Source organism: Lepidochelys kempii, chromosome 3 (genome assembly GCF_965140265.1).
Source record: "Lepidochelys kempii isolate rLepKem1 chromosome 3, rLepKem1.hap2, whole genome shotgun sequence".
NCBI classification, from domain to species: domain Eukaryota; kingdom Metazoa; phylum Chordata; order Testudines; family Cheloniidae; genus Lepidochelys; species Lepidochelys kempii.
This window is the reverse complement of record NC_133258.1, coordinates 166,323,201-166,336,925: the sequence shown is the minus strand read 5'-3', so window position 1 is coordinate 166,336,925 and position 13,725 is coordinate 166,323,201. Positions and strand designations below refer to the sequence as shown.

The 13,725-nt window shown below is 46.0% G+C and overlaps 1 protein-coding gene across 3 annotated transcripts in view; it reads left to right on the top strand.

The window, feature by feature from the left end:
- The window catches only part of LOC140909506 (putative deoxyribonuclease TATDN3), a 17,250-nt gene extending 3,525 nt beyond the window's left edge, over window positions 1-13,725 (top strand). Inside the window, exons 2-10 of one of the 3 annotated variants that reach the window (XM_073338943.1) lie at window positions 2,068-2,100; window positions 5,877-5,950; window positions 6,837-6,921; window positions 7,581-7,643; window positions 9,748-9,857; window positions 10,257-10,312; window positions 11,406-11,518; window positions 13,036-13,113; window positions 13,502-13,725. In XM_073338943.1, the coding sequence (XP_073195044.1) occupies window positions 2,068-2,100; window positions 5,877-5,950; window positions 6,837-6,921; window positions 7,581-7,643; window positions 9,748-9,857; window positions 10,257-10,312; window positions 11,406-11,518; window positions 13,036-13,113; window positions 13,502-13,645 (756 nt within the window). In that variant the 3' untranslated portion in view covers window positions 13,646-13,725. Of the gene's footprint in view, window positions 1-2,067; window positions 2,101-5,876; window positions 5,951-6,836; window positions 6,922-7,580; window positions 7,644-9,747; window positions 9,858-10,256; window positions 10,313-11,405; window positions 11,519-13,032; window positions 13,114-13,501 lie in introns of all 3 variants that reach the window. The other 2 variants (XM_073338941.1, XM_073338942.1) reach the window with 2 other exon arrangements.

Genomic DNA, 13,725 nt, shown 5'->3' with positions numbered 1-13,725 from the left:
CCCCTCCCGCCCCTACGTCACCCCCCCTCGGGACCCTGCCCCTTGGTCACCCCCCTCCCCACTCCACCAGCATCCCCCTCCCGCCCCTACGTCACCCCCCCTCGGGACCCTGCCCCTTGGTCACCCCCCTCCGTGCCCCATTGGACCCTGCCCCTTGGTCACCCCCGCCCCACTCCACCAGCCCCCCCCTCCCGCCCCTCCGTCACCCCCCCTCGGGACCCTGCCCCTTGGTCACCCTCGCCCCACTCCACCAGCACCCCCCTCCCGCCCCTCCGTCACCCCCCCTCGGGACCCTGCCCCTTGGTCACCCCCGCCCCACTCCACCAGCACCCCCCTCCCGCCCCTATGTCACCCCCCCTCGGGACTCTGCCCCTTGGTCACCCCCCTCCCCACTCCACCAGCCCCCCCCTCCCGCCCCTCCATCACCCCCCCTCGGGACTCTGCCCCTTGGTCACCCCCCTCCGTGCCCCATTGGACCCTGCCCCTTGGTCACCCCCGCCCCACTCCACCAACCCCCTCCTACGTCACACCTCCTCGGGACCCTGCCCCTTGGTCACCCCCGCCCCACTCCACCAGCACCCCCCTCCCGCCCCTATGTCACCCCCCCTCGGGACCCTGCCCCTTGGTCACCCCCACCCCACTCCACCAGCACCCCCCTCCCGCCCCTATGTCACCCCTCCTCGGGACCCTGCCCCTTGGTCACCCCCCTCCGTGCCCCATTGGACCTTGCCCCTTGGTCACCCCCCTCCCCACTCCACCAGCACCCCCCTCCCGCCCCTACGTCACACCCCCTCGGGACCCTGCCCCTTGGTCACCCCCGCCCCACTCCACCAGCACCCCCCTCCCGCCCCTATGTCACCCCTCCTCGGGACCCTGCCCCTTGGTCACCCCCCTCCGTGCCCCATTGGACCTTGCCCCTTGGTCACCCCCCTCCCCACTCCACCAGCACCCCTCTCCCGCCCCTACGTCACACCCCCTCGGGACCCTGCCCTTTGGTCACTCCCGCCCCACTCCACCAGCACCCCCCTCCCGCCCCTATGTCACCCCTCCTCGGGACCCTGCCCTTTGGTCACTCCTGCCCCACTCCACCAGCACCCCTCTCCTGCCCCTACGTCACCCCCCCTCGGGACCCTGCCCCTTGGTCACCCCCGCCCCACTCCACCAGCACCCCTCTCCCGCCCCTACGTCACACCCCCTCGGGACCCTGCCCTTTGGTCACTCCTGCCCCACTCCACCAGCACCCCCCTCCCGCCCCTATGTCACCCCTCCTCGGGACCCTGCCCCTTGGTCACCCCCCTCCGTGCCCCATTGGACCTTGCCCCTTGGTCACCCTCCTCCCCACTCCACCAGCACCCCTCTCCCGCCCCTACGTCACACCCCCTCGGGACCCTGCCCCTTGGTCACCCCCGCCCCACTCCACCAGCACCCCTCTCCCGCCCCTCCGTTACCCCCCCTCGGGACCCTGCCCCTTGGTCACCCCCGCCCCACTCCACCAGCACCCCCCTCCCGCCCCTCCGTCACCCCCCCTCGGGACCCTGCCCCTTGGTCACCCCCTTCCCCACTCCACCAGCACCCCCCTCTTGCCTCTTGGCAACTTCCCTTTGTACCCTATTGGGACCTTGCCCAACCAGTCCCCCTGTCCTGCCCCTTGGTCTGCCCCACTGGGACCCCCTTCTGCCCCTGATTACCCCTCCCTACCCTATCAGGTTCTCCCCCCCCAGCCTATCTACACTCTTAACCCTCCCATTTGGATTTCACCCCCTCCTGCCCCTTGCTCACCCCTTCCACCTTGCTCCCCACCCCCAATGCTTTGCATCAGGGGCCCTTGCTTTGGTGTGTGAGGGGCTGCTCAGGGATTGCTGGGGCTGCTTTTCCCCCAAGTGGAAGGTTTGCATCTCACAGATGGGTGTTTTCCAGCCCTGTGGCATCATCCATGACTTTTCCACTGTAGCCCTTCAGCTCTCGCTCTATTTGCAGAGCCCTTAAAAGAGTAGACACTTGTCATTTTAAAAATTTTGTTGCCCCCTCTGATTCAGGTTTCCAATAAAACATTATAATCTCTTTCAGGATATTGAGGACATATTGGAAGAAGCAAAGAAGGTGGGTAACTATACTGGCATTTTTCCATAGTTGCAAAGTATTTGCTATTTACTAAACATGGGTCTTGCTCCTGTCAACACTTACACACATGCTTAAGTTTAGGCATATGAGTGGCCTCATTGAGGTCAATAATGCTACCCACATTTCTAGAGTTATGCATGAGCTTGTGTGTTTGCAGGATCTGGGCCTTATACCAACATTGCACGTTTCCTGTTAGCTGAGCACAAAGTTTTATATTTTAAAATACAGGATGGCTAGCAACACAACATTTGGTTAAAGGTGGAATTTATAGGAAGCCTAATGAAGTCTGAATATTCAGCACTTCCAGACTATACCAGGGGTTCTCAAACTGGGGGGTCGGGACCCCTCAGGGGGTCACAAGGTTATTACATGGGGGGGTCACGAGCTGTCAGCCTCCACCCCAAACCCTGCTTTGCATCCAGCATTTATAATGATGTTAAATATATAAAAAAAGTGTTTTTAATTTATAAGGGGGGGTCACACCCAGAGACTTGCTATTTGAAAGGGATCACCAGTGCAAAAGTTTGAGAACCACTGCTCTATACAAACATGAAGTAATCTTCACAGTATTCATTATTATTCCCATTGTATAGATGGAGGAAACTGAGGTAGAGAAGTGAAGTGAGGAATTCAGCTTCACAATAGGAGTCCATGTCAGAGCTGAGATTAGAATTTGGGAGATTTTGATTTACAGATCTCAAGTCATCTGTGACAGTGACCATATTCTCCACCAAAACTGTGACAGATTTAAGTTACCAATCTGCCTGGGGTGTCAGGTGATCAGGCTGAGGCCGCATGATTTTTAGGGAGGAGATGACGGAGCATACCACGTAACTGAGTTTTAAAGCTTTATTGATAAAATAACAGCGGAGAGTGCTGGGGAGCGGGAGGGGCGTTCCTCACATCACTCAGAGGAAGGAAGAAAGCGTTAGTGCCCCAAGTCCTAACCTACTTTAATACTCACACCCGCACTACCCGAGGCTGGCCAGGCCTGGGTGTAACAGAAGAAGAAGAGAGGGAGGAGTGGACGGGAGTTTTGTCCTGTGCGCACAGGTTGTCCAGAGTCCGCTGTGATCTCCAGTTTGCTTTAGCTCTCGGGAGGGTTTTAAACCTTAGGGTTCTTTGGGGGCATCTTGGTCAGGGACTTCTGTTTCTGGTGCTTTTTGTGCCAGTTCAAACCAGCTTTTTGTGGTCTTCTCCGCTTTCCCAAAACACAATGGCTCCAGGGACGCAAAGCTCTGCTCCCCCTTCATCGTCTCGCCAGTGTTTTCCATTTCTGCAGCCCTGGTTCGGTGTATTTTTTCTTTTTTTATGGCTGGCTGTAGCTGGGTAAAATAATTTTTTGTCTAGCGCTGTGACCTTGGACTGGGGCCAGAGTCTTATTGTTGGACTAAGCTTGCTAGCTGCAGTGTTAAGTTAACCCGTTTTTTGCCCTCTCTTTTTTTCCTCTTTAACCTTTTGCAGCCTGCAAAAGAATTTTCCACTCCCACCTTTAACCCTTCCCAAATTGCCCTGCAATGCTTGCAACAGCATTAGCAATAGACAGTGCATATACAATGCTAATCTGCCTCCCCCATGGGGACCCCCTGGGGGGGGCCTGGAGTGTTACAACTGTGTTTATTTCATCTGAGAAGAAGGACAAGCTAGACAACAGCCCGGCTTAGGGTCTATTAGTAATAAAGTAAAAGCCTCCACTGGCTGTGCTTTGTCCAGGAACTTTAGTGACTTGGGGACTGATCCTGCAAACTGCTCTGCACAGCCAGGCCAACTGACTTCCCATAGAGCCCCACTGACTTCTCTACCATTCTTTGTGGGCCAACTCATGCCTGAATGGAACCCTGTAATTGCATGTCTTCACCTCAAGGTTTCCCCCTCATGCCTGGATGATGGGTGGCAGGGGTCTTCATTTCTAGCCCCTCTAGTGATCACTTCCTTAGCCCCACCAGGGCCTGTCTGGTTGGGTCCTCCAGAACACTGAAAAATTCAGTCCCCTTTTGGGGTAACAAGAGGTCCAACTAAGTCCAAATAAATATTTACACTAATAATACTTTGCACCTCTTAGGCTACACTGAAGTTCTCTGCCTTTTTGCCCCTATTTCTGGGCCCTACAGAGTTTCTCCTATGTTACATCTCCTCAGCAGGCTTCCCCGCCACTGCCTTGCCTTGCTAGATACTCTGGCAGCACCAGCACATCTCAGGAATCTCCCTGCTCTTTACAGGCCCTATCCAAGGGCCTCCGCTCACCCTCACAGGAGCCTGACCTACTTCCTGTAGATCTTTTCCAGCTTGATTTCCATAGAACGGAAACCCCTTTTCCTCCTCTCCAGACTGAGTTCCCAGATCTGTTTAAGGAGTCCTCTCTCTGATTCCCCTCCTTCCTTGCAGCTGGGGTTAGTCATAATTAAGTCTCCATCACACTCAGCTTGAGGATAGTTGTCTGGTTAGAGGCAAAGCTGAGCCCAGCTTGCCTTAAAGGACCACCCAGTTTGTACCCGGCCCCAGTGAAGTTAACCGACTCTGGGCAGGTGCAGTGGTTTCTCTACATGGAGTAACTTGCAGGATCAAGGTCTAGTCTTTTGCAGGCAAATAGTTGGGGTTATATTTTGAGAAAGACAAATCTTGTTGAATGCATTATATTTTTCTGAAGCCATGACTTTGTATGTAGCATGTCATTCTTAAAGGAACTATTTATGGTTAAGATGCTTTTGCTAGCATTATATGGACAGGAAAATCAACTGTCATTTCTGTTTCTTCATAGATCCTATGGAAAAATCCTTATTAGGAGGGCAGGGTTTCTTTCTAATTCACCTATTTTTTCTTATTTCGTTGTCTTACTTATTAGTCAAAATTGAGTGTGTTTCATGTAGTAATGGTTTTCTAATATCATTCATATAAATGTTGGTACAGGTTGCTTTAGTGCCAGTGTAGTAAACTGAAATCCTTTATCACAGAAGAGTTACAATAGGAGCAGCACTCATGCAAACTTCCCTGTGGTATGATGCTGGCATTTCTCATCCTGACTTTAGAGCTGCCAATTCTAGGAGCAATTGGGTACTTCAGTTTCCATGGCTATTCAGTCCTTGGTGCTGAGATTGCCACAAGGCTATCAATAAGTAATAAATGTGTTGGTTTACCATTTGGCTATTACCTAGACCACCATGACAGCCATCAGATAGAATAAACTTTCACTTATTACTGACCTAGCTCTTATTGACATTAACTGGAGTCTTTTCATTGATTTTACGGGCATGCTTTTGCTTCCATCTAGTTGTATTTGAGATAGTGGTCTCGAGTTGAAATGTTCCATAGCTCATTACCAAAACCCTGAGATGTCATGTTCCCCCTGTTTAACCTACATTAGATGTGCCAAAAAGCACAGGGCTCATTAATTTGTTTTGGACTCTTAAATACCTAACCTACCCTATTCTTTAAAAATACCCTGTTGTCTTTAAAAAATTCTGAATTCATGGACATTTTTCAAAACTATTCTGATTTTTGTTTTCAGTACTTGTACCAGTAGGTGGCACAGGGCTGGTTGCTAGGAACACATGGAATTTAAACCTTCTCTCCCAAATCCCACCCCAGCACTAAGCTTTCCTGAGAAGGGTTCATTTTACATGAAATATCCCCACCTAATTTTTATCAATTAAATGCAGACTATGAGAGAGCCTGGAAGTTCTGTCAAGTGAGGAAGTTAATCTAGGATTTCCATTTGCTCCTCTATGCTACAGAGATTTTATTTCCTATTGTTTCAGGCTAAAGTTTTGGCCCTTGTGGCAGTTGCTGAACACTCAGGAGAATTTGAAAAAATTATCCATCTTTCAGAAAGGTATTGTTTATTCCAACGACTTTGTCGTCTTTGCATGTGATTAAAACAATAGTTATTTTTAAATGACTGCAGAGCAGTTAGATAAGGTCGGTCTGTGGGATTCAAAACATCAAGGAAAGCACGTCCTATGGAAAGGGAGAAAAAGAAAACACAGGTTGCGACTGTACATGAGCAGTACCCAAAGGACAGAGCAGGATTAAGGGCTGTTCATGGGATGCAGCAAAGCCTTATTTAGACTGTAAGTTCCTTGGGGCAGGGACTGTCTTCTGGTTCTGTGTTCGAACAATGCCTAACACAATGGGGTCCAGGTCTGTGACTGAAGCTCCTATGTGCTTTTCTGTAGTTCCTTTCAACTGAGGATCTCAAAGTTCTTTATAAACTTTAATTAAACTTCACAACATCCTTGTGAAGGAGCTATTTTCCCACATTTTACAGAGGGAGGGAAATTGACACCCAGAGATGTTGAGGCTAAAATTTTCAGAGAGACTACTGATTTCAGTTTCTTCAATTTCTTCGGATCCAACACTCGTGGTCTGATTTTCAGAGGTGCTCAGCACCCAAACCTTAGAAAATCAGGCACTACATGTGTCAAATTGGACATCCAAAAATCAGAGAAGACTTTTGAAAGCCTGGCTGTGACTTGCTCAATGTCAGAGAGCAAGTCCAGTCAGAGGCAAGAATAGAACCCAGGTGCTCTGACTTTCATTCTCTGGCACGAGGCATAAGATGTGCTGCTGCTCAAGTGGATTGCTGGTTATTGGAATGACAAGGAATGTACTGTAGCCTTAATTGATTAGTTAATATTTTTTTCTCTAGTTCTTTACAATAGTCATGATGTAGCATGCTTTGTGATCTTTCCCACTGTTAATGTATTTCTCATTTCTAGGTACCCAGCGTTCGTCTTGCCATGTCTGGGAGTTCATCCAGTTCAAGGTATTCCCCCAGAGGAACAATGCAGTGTTACTTTAAAGGTATAAATAAACTCTTAATTGCCACATGTCCAGATTGGGCCAAGCAGCAGGCATTCAGAATTGACTCATTTAACATTTAAAATAAATCCAACCTAAACTGTACAAGTTGCCATAATACAGAAAACACTGTGGATCAAATCCCAAGGTCCTTACTCGTCTTTGATTCTGTTAATACTCAAGCAAAATGCTACTGAAATCATTTGGCTCTCTGTTTTGCAGAGGGTTCCAGTGGAGTGGATGATCTGCTTACAATCAACATAATGAACATGCACATTTAGCTGTCCCTCCACTTCCATGGGGAGTGGAAGACTAAAGAGAGATGTATACATCTGTGTCCATGCCCTGACCATATTTGGTGACTGTTTGCACTCAGACTAACAGCTGGCATGTTCAGGATATTAATAGATCTTGTCTTGAAGAGATAATTACATGTTCCACTCATCTAAAAAATAAACTTTAAGGCACAATGGCCTTGCAGGATCTTAAAACCTGACAGCCTGTTCCTTCCCTCCCCCCCCAGCCTACTGTAGGAGCATGTTTCAAGGTACACAGGCAACAGATTACGTGGTTCTATATCACAGTGGAACTGAATTCATCCTGATCTTGCTTTGCAAGGATAGAGGGTTGTTTCTTTAATTTCTTTGTTTTTCTTCTTGCAGGACCTGGATGCTGCATTGCCACTTATAGAACTCTATAAAGATAGATTGTTGGCAGTTGGAGAGGTAAGTAGAAGTTCTGTGGTTTGTTTAAATCCTCTTTTTTTGCCAGCATAGGTCCTCTGAGTTACAAGCACTTAGCACATCATCAATTCTGTAGAAACAAAAAGTGATACTAATAATCTGAGCAGCTGGAGAACCTGACCTGTCATTCCAGCACTGAAAATGTTTTCCTTTATATACTTCACTGATGCAGCTCCCTGCTCCCCCAGCTTCCATTTACTCTGCAGTGCTAATTTTTCATCTGAACGGGAAATTTTTTTGTCTACCTCTGAATCTGCCATTAATGCCCTTCAAATAAATAAATTGGCGAAGGGAATTACCATTCACACAGCAGTAAGGGAATAGCCTGAAAAAAATAGAAGAAAAATACAGTAATAGCATTTTTATCATCCTTCTCTTCTGCCCCCAGTCTTTCCCGTTCCCCCACTTTTTCTCTCAAGATTTTTCAATTGTACTTCTCATTTTTAGAGTTTCCTGACCCATCCTGCTCCTTGCAGCTGCCTTTTCCTGCTAAGAATAACTCAAGATTTTGATTTCAGCCCAATAGGAAAGCGCCAATGGAACTTGATAGTAAAGGTTGACTGAAAAGGAGGACATTTTAAAAGCTATTAGCTACTTCTTATTTTATATTTAGTTAATAGTGTGGACTTGGTATGAAATATCTTAAATATACATACTACCTTTCACTTGCAGCCCTGCCAACTTGTGTGGTGATTTTGAGAGCAAAGTGTGATCAAGCTGGGTCAGTTCTTGGATGGGAGATCTCCACTGACCATTTAGGGACTATGGAAAGCAGTGTCCATGGTTCAGTTGCTGATATCTTACCTGTGACTCAGTACTGAACTGAGGTATGGTGCAGGGACACTGCTGCTGAAGCTGCTGTTTTTAGGATGAGATATAAAACCAAGGTCCTGACGAACTTGGTTCATTAAAGATCCCATTGCACGTTTCATCAGATTACAGGTGTCCACCTCAGTGTCCTGGCCAAATTCCCACTGAGGTACTTGCATTCTGCTTTCCTAATTTGCCTCAGCAGTTTTGTTTGGCTGGGATTCTCCTTTACTTCCTGTCCTAAACTGTAGTGTGGTTTTATATGCTGTTGTGGTTTGAGGCTTGCTTAATTAATGTAAGTAAAGCTGTTATTACTTCCTCTCAGTGGATTCCACAGTGCTTCAGAAATCATGTATGTAGGAATGTATTGAAATAAAACTAAAAATGTCAATTTACTGACCCTCAAAACACAGTGTAATAGATAGGGAATTCATAGTGTTCACTTGAATCGCCACTGAAATTCAGGGTGGAATGCAGCAGAGCAACATGAGAGCACAGGTAATGCTACATGACAGTTTATTACAGGACATGAAGGAGAATAGCTGTACAGTGGCTTGTGTGACAGGTGATTGGTCATATCTGAGCCTGCAGGAAGTGGGCTCAGACACATGGTCATATCTCAAAACCACCACAACAAATGACAATCTTGCCTGCAGTCTTAGCAGAGAGAATTAAATAAGTATGAAGGATCCTCTTATACCTGGATGCCCTTTGGTTTACCCTCTGACCCTGTACAGAGTTGAGTCACACTGACATGTCAGTATAGGTAAATTTGTCATGATGCACCTGTTCTGTAGATAAGTCAAGGACTTCGGCTGGTACAGCTGTGAACCTTTCACAAACTTAAAAATCAACTTCAAATATTTAATTCCAATACTATACAGCTGGCTGACTTCACTAGAAATGCGCTTGAGCTACAGGTTCAGATCTGAATCCAAACTTCCCTTGGAATTCAGAGGACTCTGGATATGGGGCTTTAGTTTGGAAATCATTGTTAAACAATGGTTATAGCTGCACAAAAATCATATATAGGTTAAAATGTTGAATAAAGTTCTTGGGTCTCTCAAACACCTTCAGAGTTGAAAATAAATTGAATGTTGAAGCTAAGTTGATAAGACCGTTTCCTATAGAGCTCATTTTAATGGCAATCTCTCCCAAATGTATACATTTAAAATTGACTGGCAGGACTGAAAAACAGTTTCTTTACTGAACTGCAGACTAGTATGTAAAGGAACCAGGTTGGTGAAATTTTCTTATGTCTCCTCTTGTGCTGTAGGTTGGACTAGATTTCACTCCCAGATTTGCCAGCACGGATGAACAGAAGCAAGAACAAAGACAAGTCTTGACCAAACAGATTCAATTAGCGAAAAGACTGGATTTGCCTTTGTAGGTCTTGTTTATATTGACAGGTTATTGTGTTTCAGAGGAGACCTAAAATCAAATTCCTCCATATCTGTAGTTATTAAAGAGCCCACAGCACTTAGAAAAGTAAGGTATTGACTTTATTGTCTTGGCCAAATTACAACATGGTAATTACATTCTGCCTACTTGGGATACCCCCTGTAGTTTCAATTGTATATAGTAGTCTTCTTCTCTTCTTGTCCTAGACTGTTGCTACTGTATTTTCATGATGGCTGAAGTAATTTCTTTATATAAGTTTGTAAAGTTCTTAGGGAATCTTTCTTGGTGAATGGTGCTATAAAAATTGCTGTCAAATCAGTTAATCTTATTTTAAAAAAATACTCTGCTTAATTTCCTCATACTAGCTTTTCTTTTCTTCACTAGAAACGTCCATTCTCGTTCAGCTGGAAGACCAACCATTAACCTCCTAAAAGAACAAGGTACTTTTTTGGGTCACTTCATGCTATTAAAAATTCAGGTTTTTTTCAGCAGCCTTTCTTTGGTTTTACCATATCTCCTTATCATGCATGTCAGTTTGCGTACACAAAGTTGGATGGGTACAGTTATGGAGGTCCTTCTCAAAGTACTGTAATTTTGATTTATGGGATTTACTGTTTGTTTGAAGAACAGTTCAGATTGCCTTAGCGACTAGCAGTTTGTCAGTTCAGATACACCTTCTGACAGATCCATATCCATGCTCAGCATCTGCTCAGAACATCAAACTCTCCAGGTTGGCATTAACATTTTACTTTATTTTTAAAAGGTGGAAATTTTAAATACATCTCAAATAGTGTTACAGGCAATTAACTGATATGATACTTCTACAGCTTAAGTCTTGGAGCTCATGAAGTGGAATCATGGCATTATTAAAACAGATTGATAAAAAAATTAAGGCTCTGGTATCTCTTGTGTTTTGAACTAAGATCAAGTGTTGTATCAGTTTAATATCAAATATTCACACTCCTGGGGGATGGTATCCTGCACTGGTAGGGGAATGGACTACGGTGATTTAATAGGTCTTCTTTTTCATCTCTTCATTATTGCTCTATTTGCCTTACTTAATGGGGGGAAACCTGTAAAAATAAGAAAGGAGGGAAAGTGAATGTAATTTCTGTTTGCCTCTATTATGTTAGAATGATGATGTCCGCTCCTGACAGAAACTCCTTGGTCCAACTGTGCTTTCCTCAAACTACAATGCTTTCAAGAGAAAGAGATTAGAATTGTTCCCATGGTGCTATCTCCCTCCCTCCCTCGGCTGTCTCTGCTTGCAATCCCAATCATATCTCCCCACATGGCTCCTCTTGTAACTGGCTCTTCTTCTCCACATCCGCCCCTCCACCTGACCTATTCTATAAACTGTCTGACACCGTAAGCACCAGCTATGCTGGCATCCCAGCAGCAGTTCTGACTCTGCTCCTCTTCAAAGCACTGTAATCCTAGAGTACAGTGAGACCATGGGTTCTAGTACTAGGAGGTGACATCCTAGTCCTACCATGAATATAGTTACTTCCTCATTGGTTTGGCTCTCTGTAGGCGCTGAAAAGGTGTTGCTCCATGCATTTGACGGGAGGCCATCTGTGGCGATGGAAGGAGTGAAGGCTGGATATTTCTTCTCCATTCCTCCTTCCATTATAAGAAGTGAACAGGTAAAGTTCAAAGGGGCTAGTCCTATCTCAGTATTTGGGGATTGCAGCCTGTAACCCTCAGTTTATCACAAAGAAACTATTACTTTCTGTTATGCTGATTTTTTGTTTTGTTTAATAAAACCGCTATAACAGGAGTCGACAACCTGTGGCACGTGTGCCAAGGGCAACACCCGAGCTGATTTTAGTGGCACTCTGCTGCCAGCCAGGGTCCCGGCCACCGGCCCTGCTCAACCCGCTGCCGGCCTGGATGGACAGAACCCCGGGCCAGCAGTGGGCTAAGCAGGGCTGGCGGCCAGAACCTCAGACTGGCAGTGGGCTGAGAGGCTCCGTGTGCTGCTGGTCTTGGGTTCCATCTGCCACCTGCGCTGCCTGTCTGGGGTTCTGTCTGCCGGCCCCTGCCAGCTGGGGTCCCAGCCACCGGCACTGCTCAGCCTGCTGCCGGAACAGGATTCCGTCGGGGGGGGCCCTGTAAATGTAAAATTTATTACTGGCATGCGAAACCTTAAATTAATGAAGACTTGGCACGCCACTTCTCAAAGTTTGCCGACTACTGCCCTATAATATGTAGTTTCACCCATGTTAACTTCTGGTGACCTTTTCTTTGGAAAGCTCTAGTGCTCCCTTGCTGTGGAGTAGGGACTCAGAATTTGGCAAGGGGAGACTTGTGTGCCAGGAATGAGCCTTATGCTGTTCCTGTGAAAATCCACCCTAATTTGGCCAACTTATGTGTCCATGAAGAACTGCAGTTTGCACATGCTCAGCAGAGACTTTAGATTTTATTCTTCAGAGATCCTATCCACACTAGGCACACTCCAGCCCCAGGCCAAGCAGGACTTTCCCTGGATCGCTGGAGGTTGTGCTGGGTTTGGTCACCTGAAATGAGAGCAGGGAGCCTGTCTCTCCTGTGCTCTAGTAACCCCCCACTGGGCCCAGGCAGTTGGAGGAGGAAGCAGCTGCCTGATTTGAATGCAGAAAGGACAAGAGCCAGACTAGGATGCGGGAATAGATTGGGACAAGAACCCTGGGGATGGGAGGTGGGACAAGACTGGAGGAGAAAAAAATAGTTTGCAAGCATGTAATTAAATATTGTATTGTAAGACATTTGCACAAGAGGATGAATTAGGGTTGCAAAGGCAACTTTGATTCTGGTATATCTGAGCTTTTGAGTGCTTTACTTTGTAACCCTAATGTAGTTTTTTTTTTAAATGTGCAATAATATTACTTGATTTAATAGATAATAATGGGCTGAGTGCTTCAGTAAGGGTGGCATCATGTATTTTATGGAGACTTCATTATAAAGTAGTTCATATATTCTTGACCATTTTTATTACTTCCTAATTGTGCAATTAGCAAAAATATATTTACAAGATCCCCACGTGTATTACTGCCATGCCATTAACATGAAACATACCTCCCTCCCTCTCTCCCTCCCTCCCTCCCTCTCTCTCTCTCTCTCTGCTTTTTTTCCTAGTTGAGTGAATGAGCCATTTAATAGATTTCTTGTTTCCTTTAAGAAGCAGAAGCTTGTGAAACAGTTGCCCTTAGAATGTATGTGCTTAGAAACCGACTCTCCTGCACTAGGTCCTGAAAAACAGGTAAATTGTTGGTTTTTCCAGATCTGCATTTCTAAAAATGTAGCTTACTGAGAACAGTAACAGAGAGCAAAAATTAAATAGGCAGAGTCAAGGAAGGAAAGACATTGTCAAATGAAATTGGAAAAGAGAAAGCAGGTTGATAAGGCAGAGTGATACAAGGAGCCAGTTCCAAAAGGCAGGGACTACACAGGAGAAGGCTCTTGCCAATTGCAGGAATAGATTGAGAGGGGACTGGTGGAGGATGAACAAATATAACAGAGAAATTACATTTAAAGCCCTATCAATGGTATATTTGAAACTGTTTGTAACAACTGGTTCTGAAGATAAATTGAATCTGACACTGTCATTGCAGATTCTTTAATTTATTCTCTGTTTTTGTATATTGCAGGTGAGAAATGAACCAAAGAATATTTTCATTGCTGCAGAGTATATTGCCAAAATGAAAGGAATCCCAGTGGAAGAAGTTATAGAAGTGACGACGCAGAATGCACTGAAAGTGTTTCCCAAACTTCAGAAATGTCTCTTGAAATAGACCAAAAATATTTAAAATTTTCAATTACATTATGCCCCAACAGCTAACGTGCAATAAAAAAATCTGTCTGTCCTGCATAA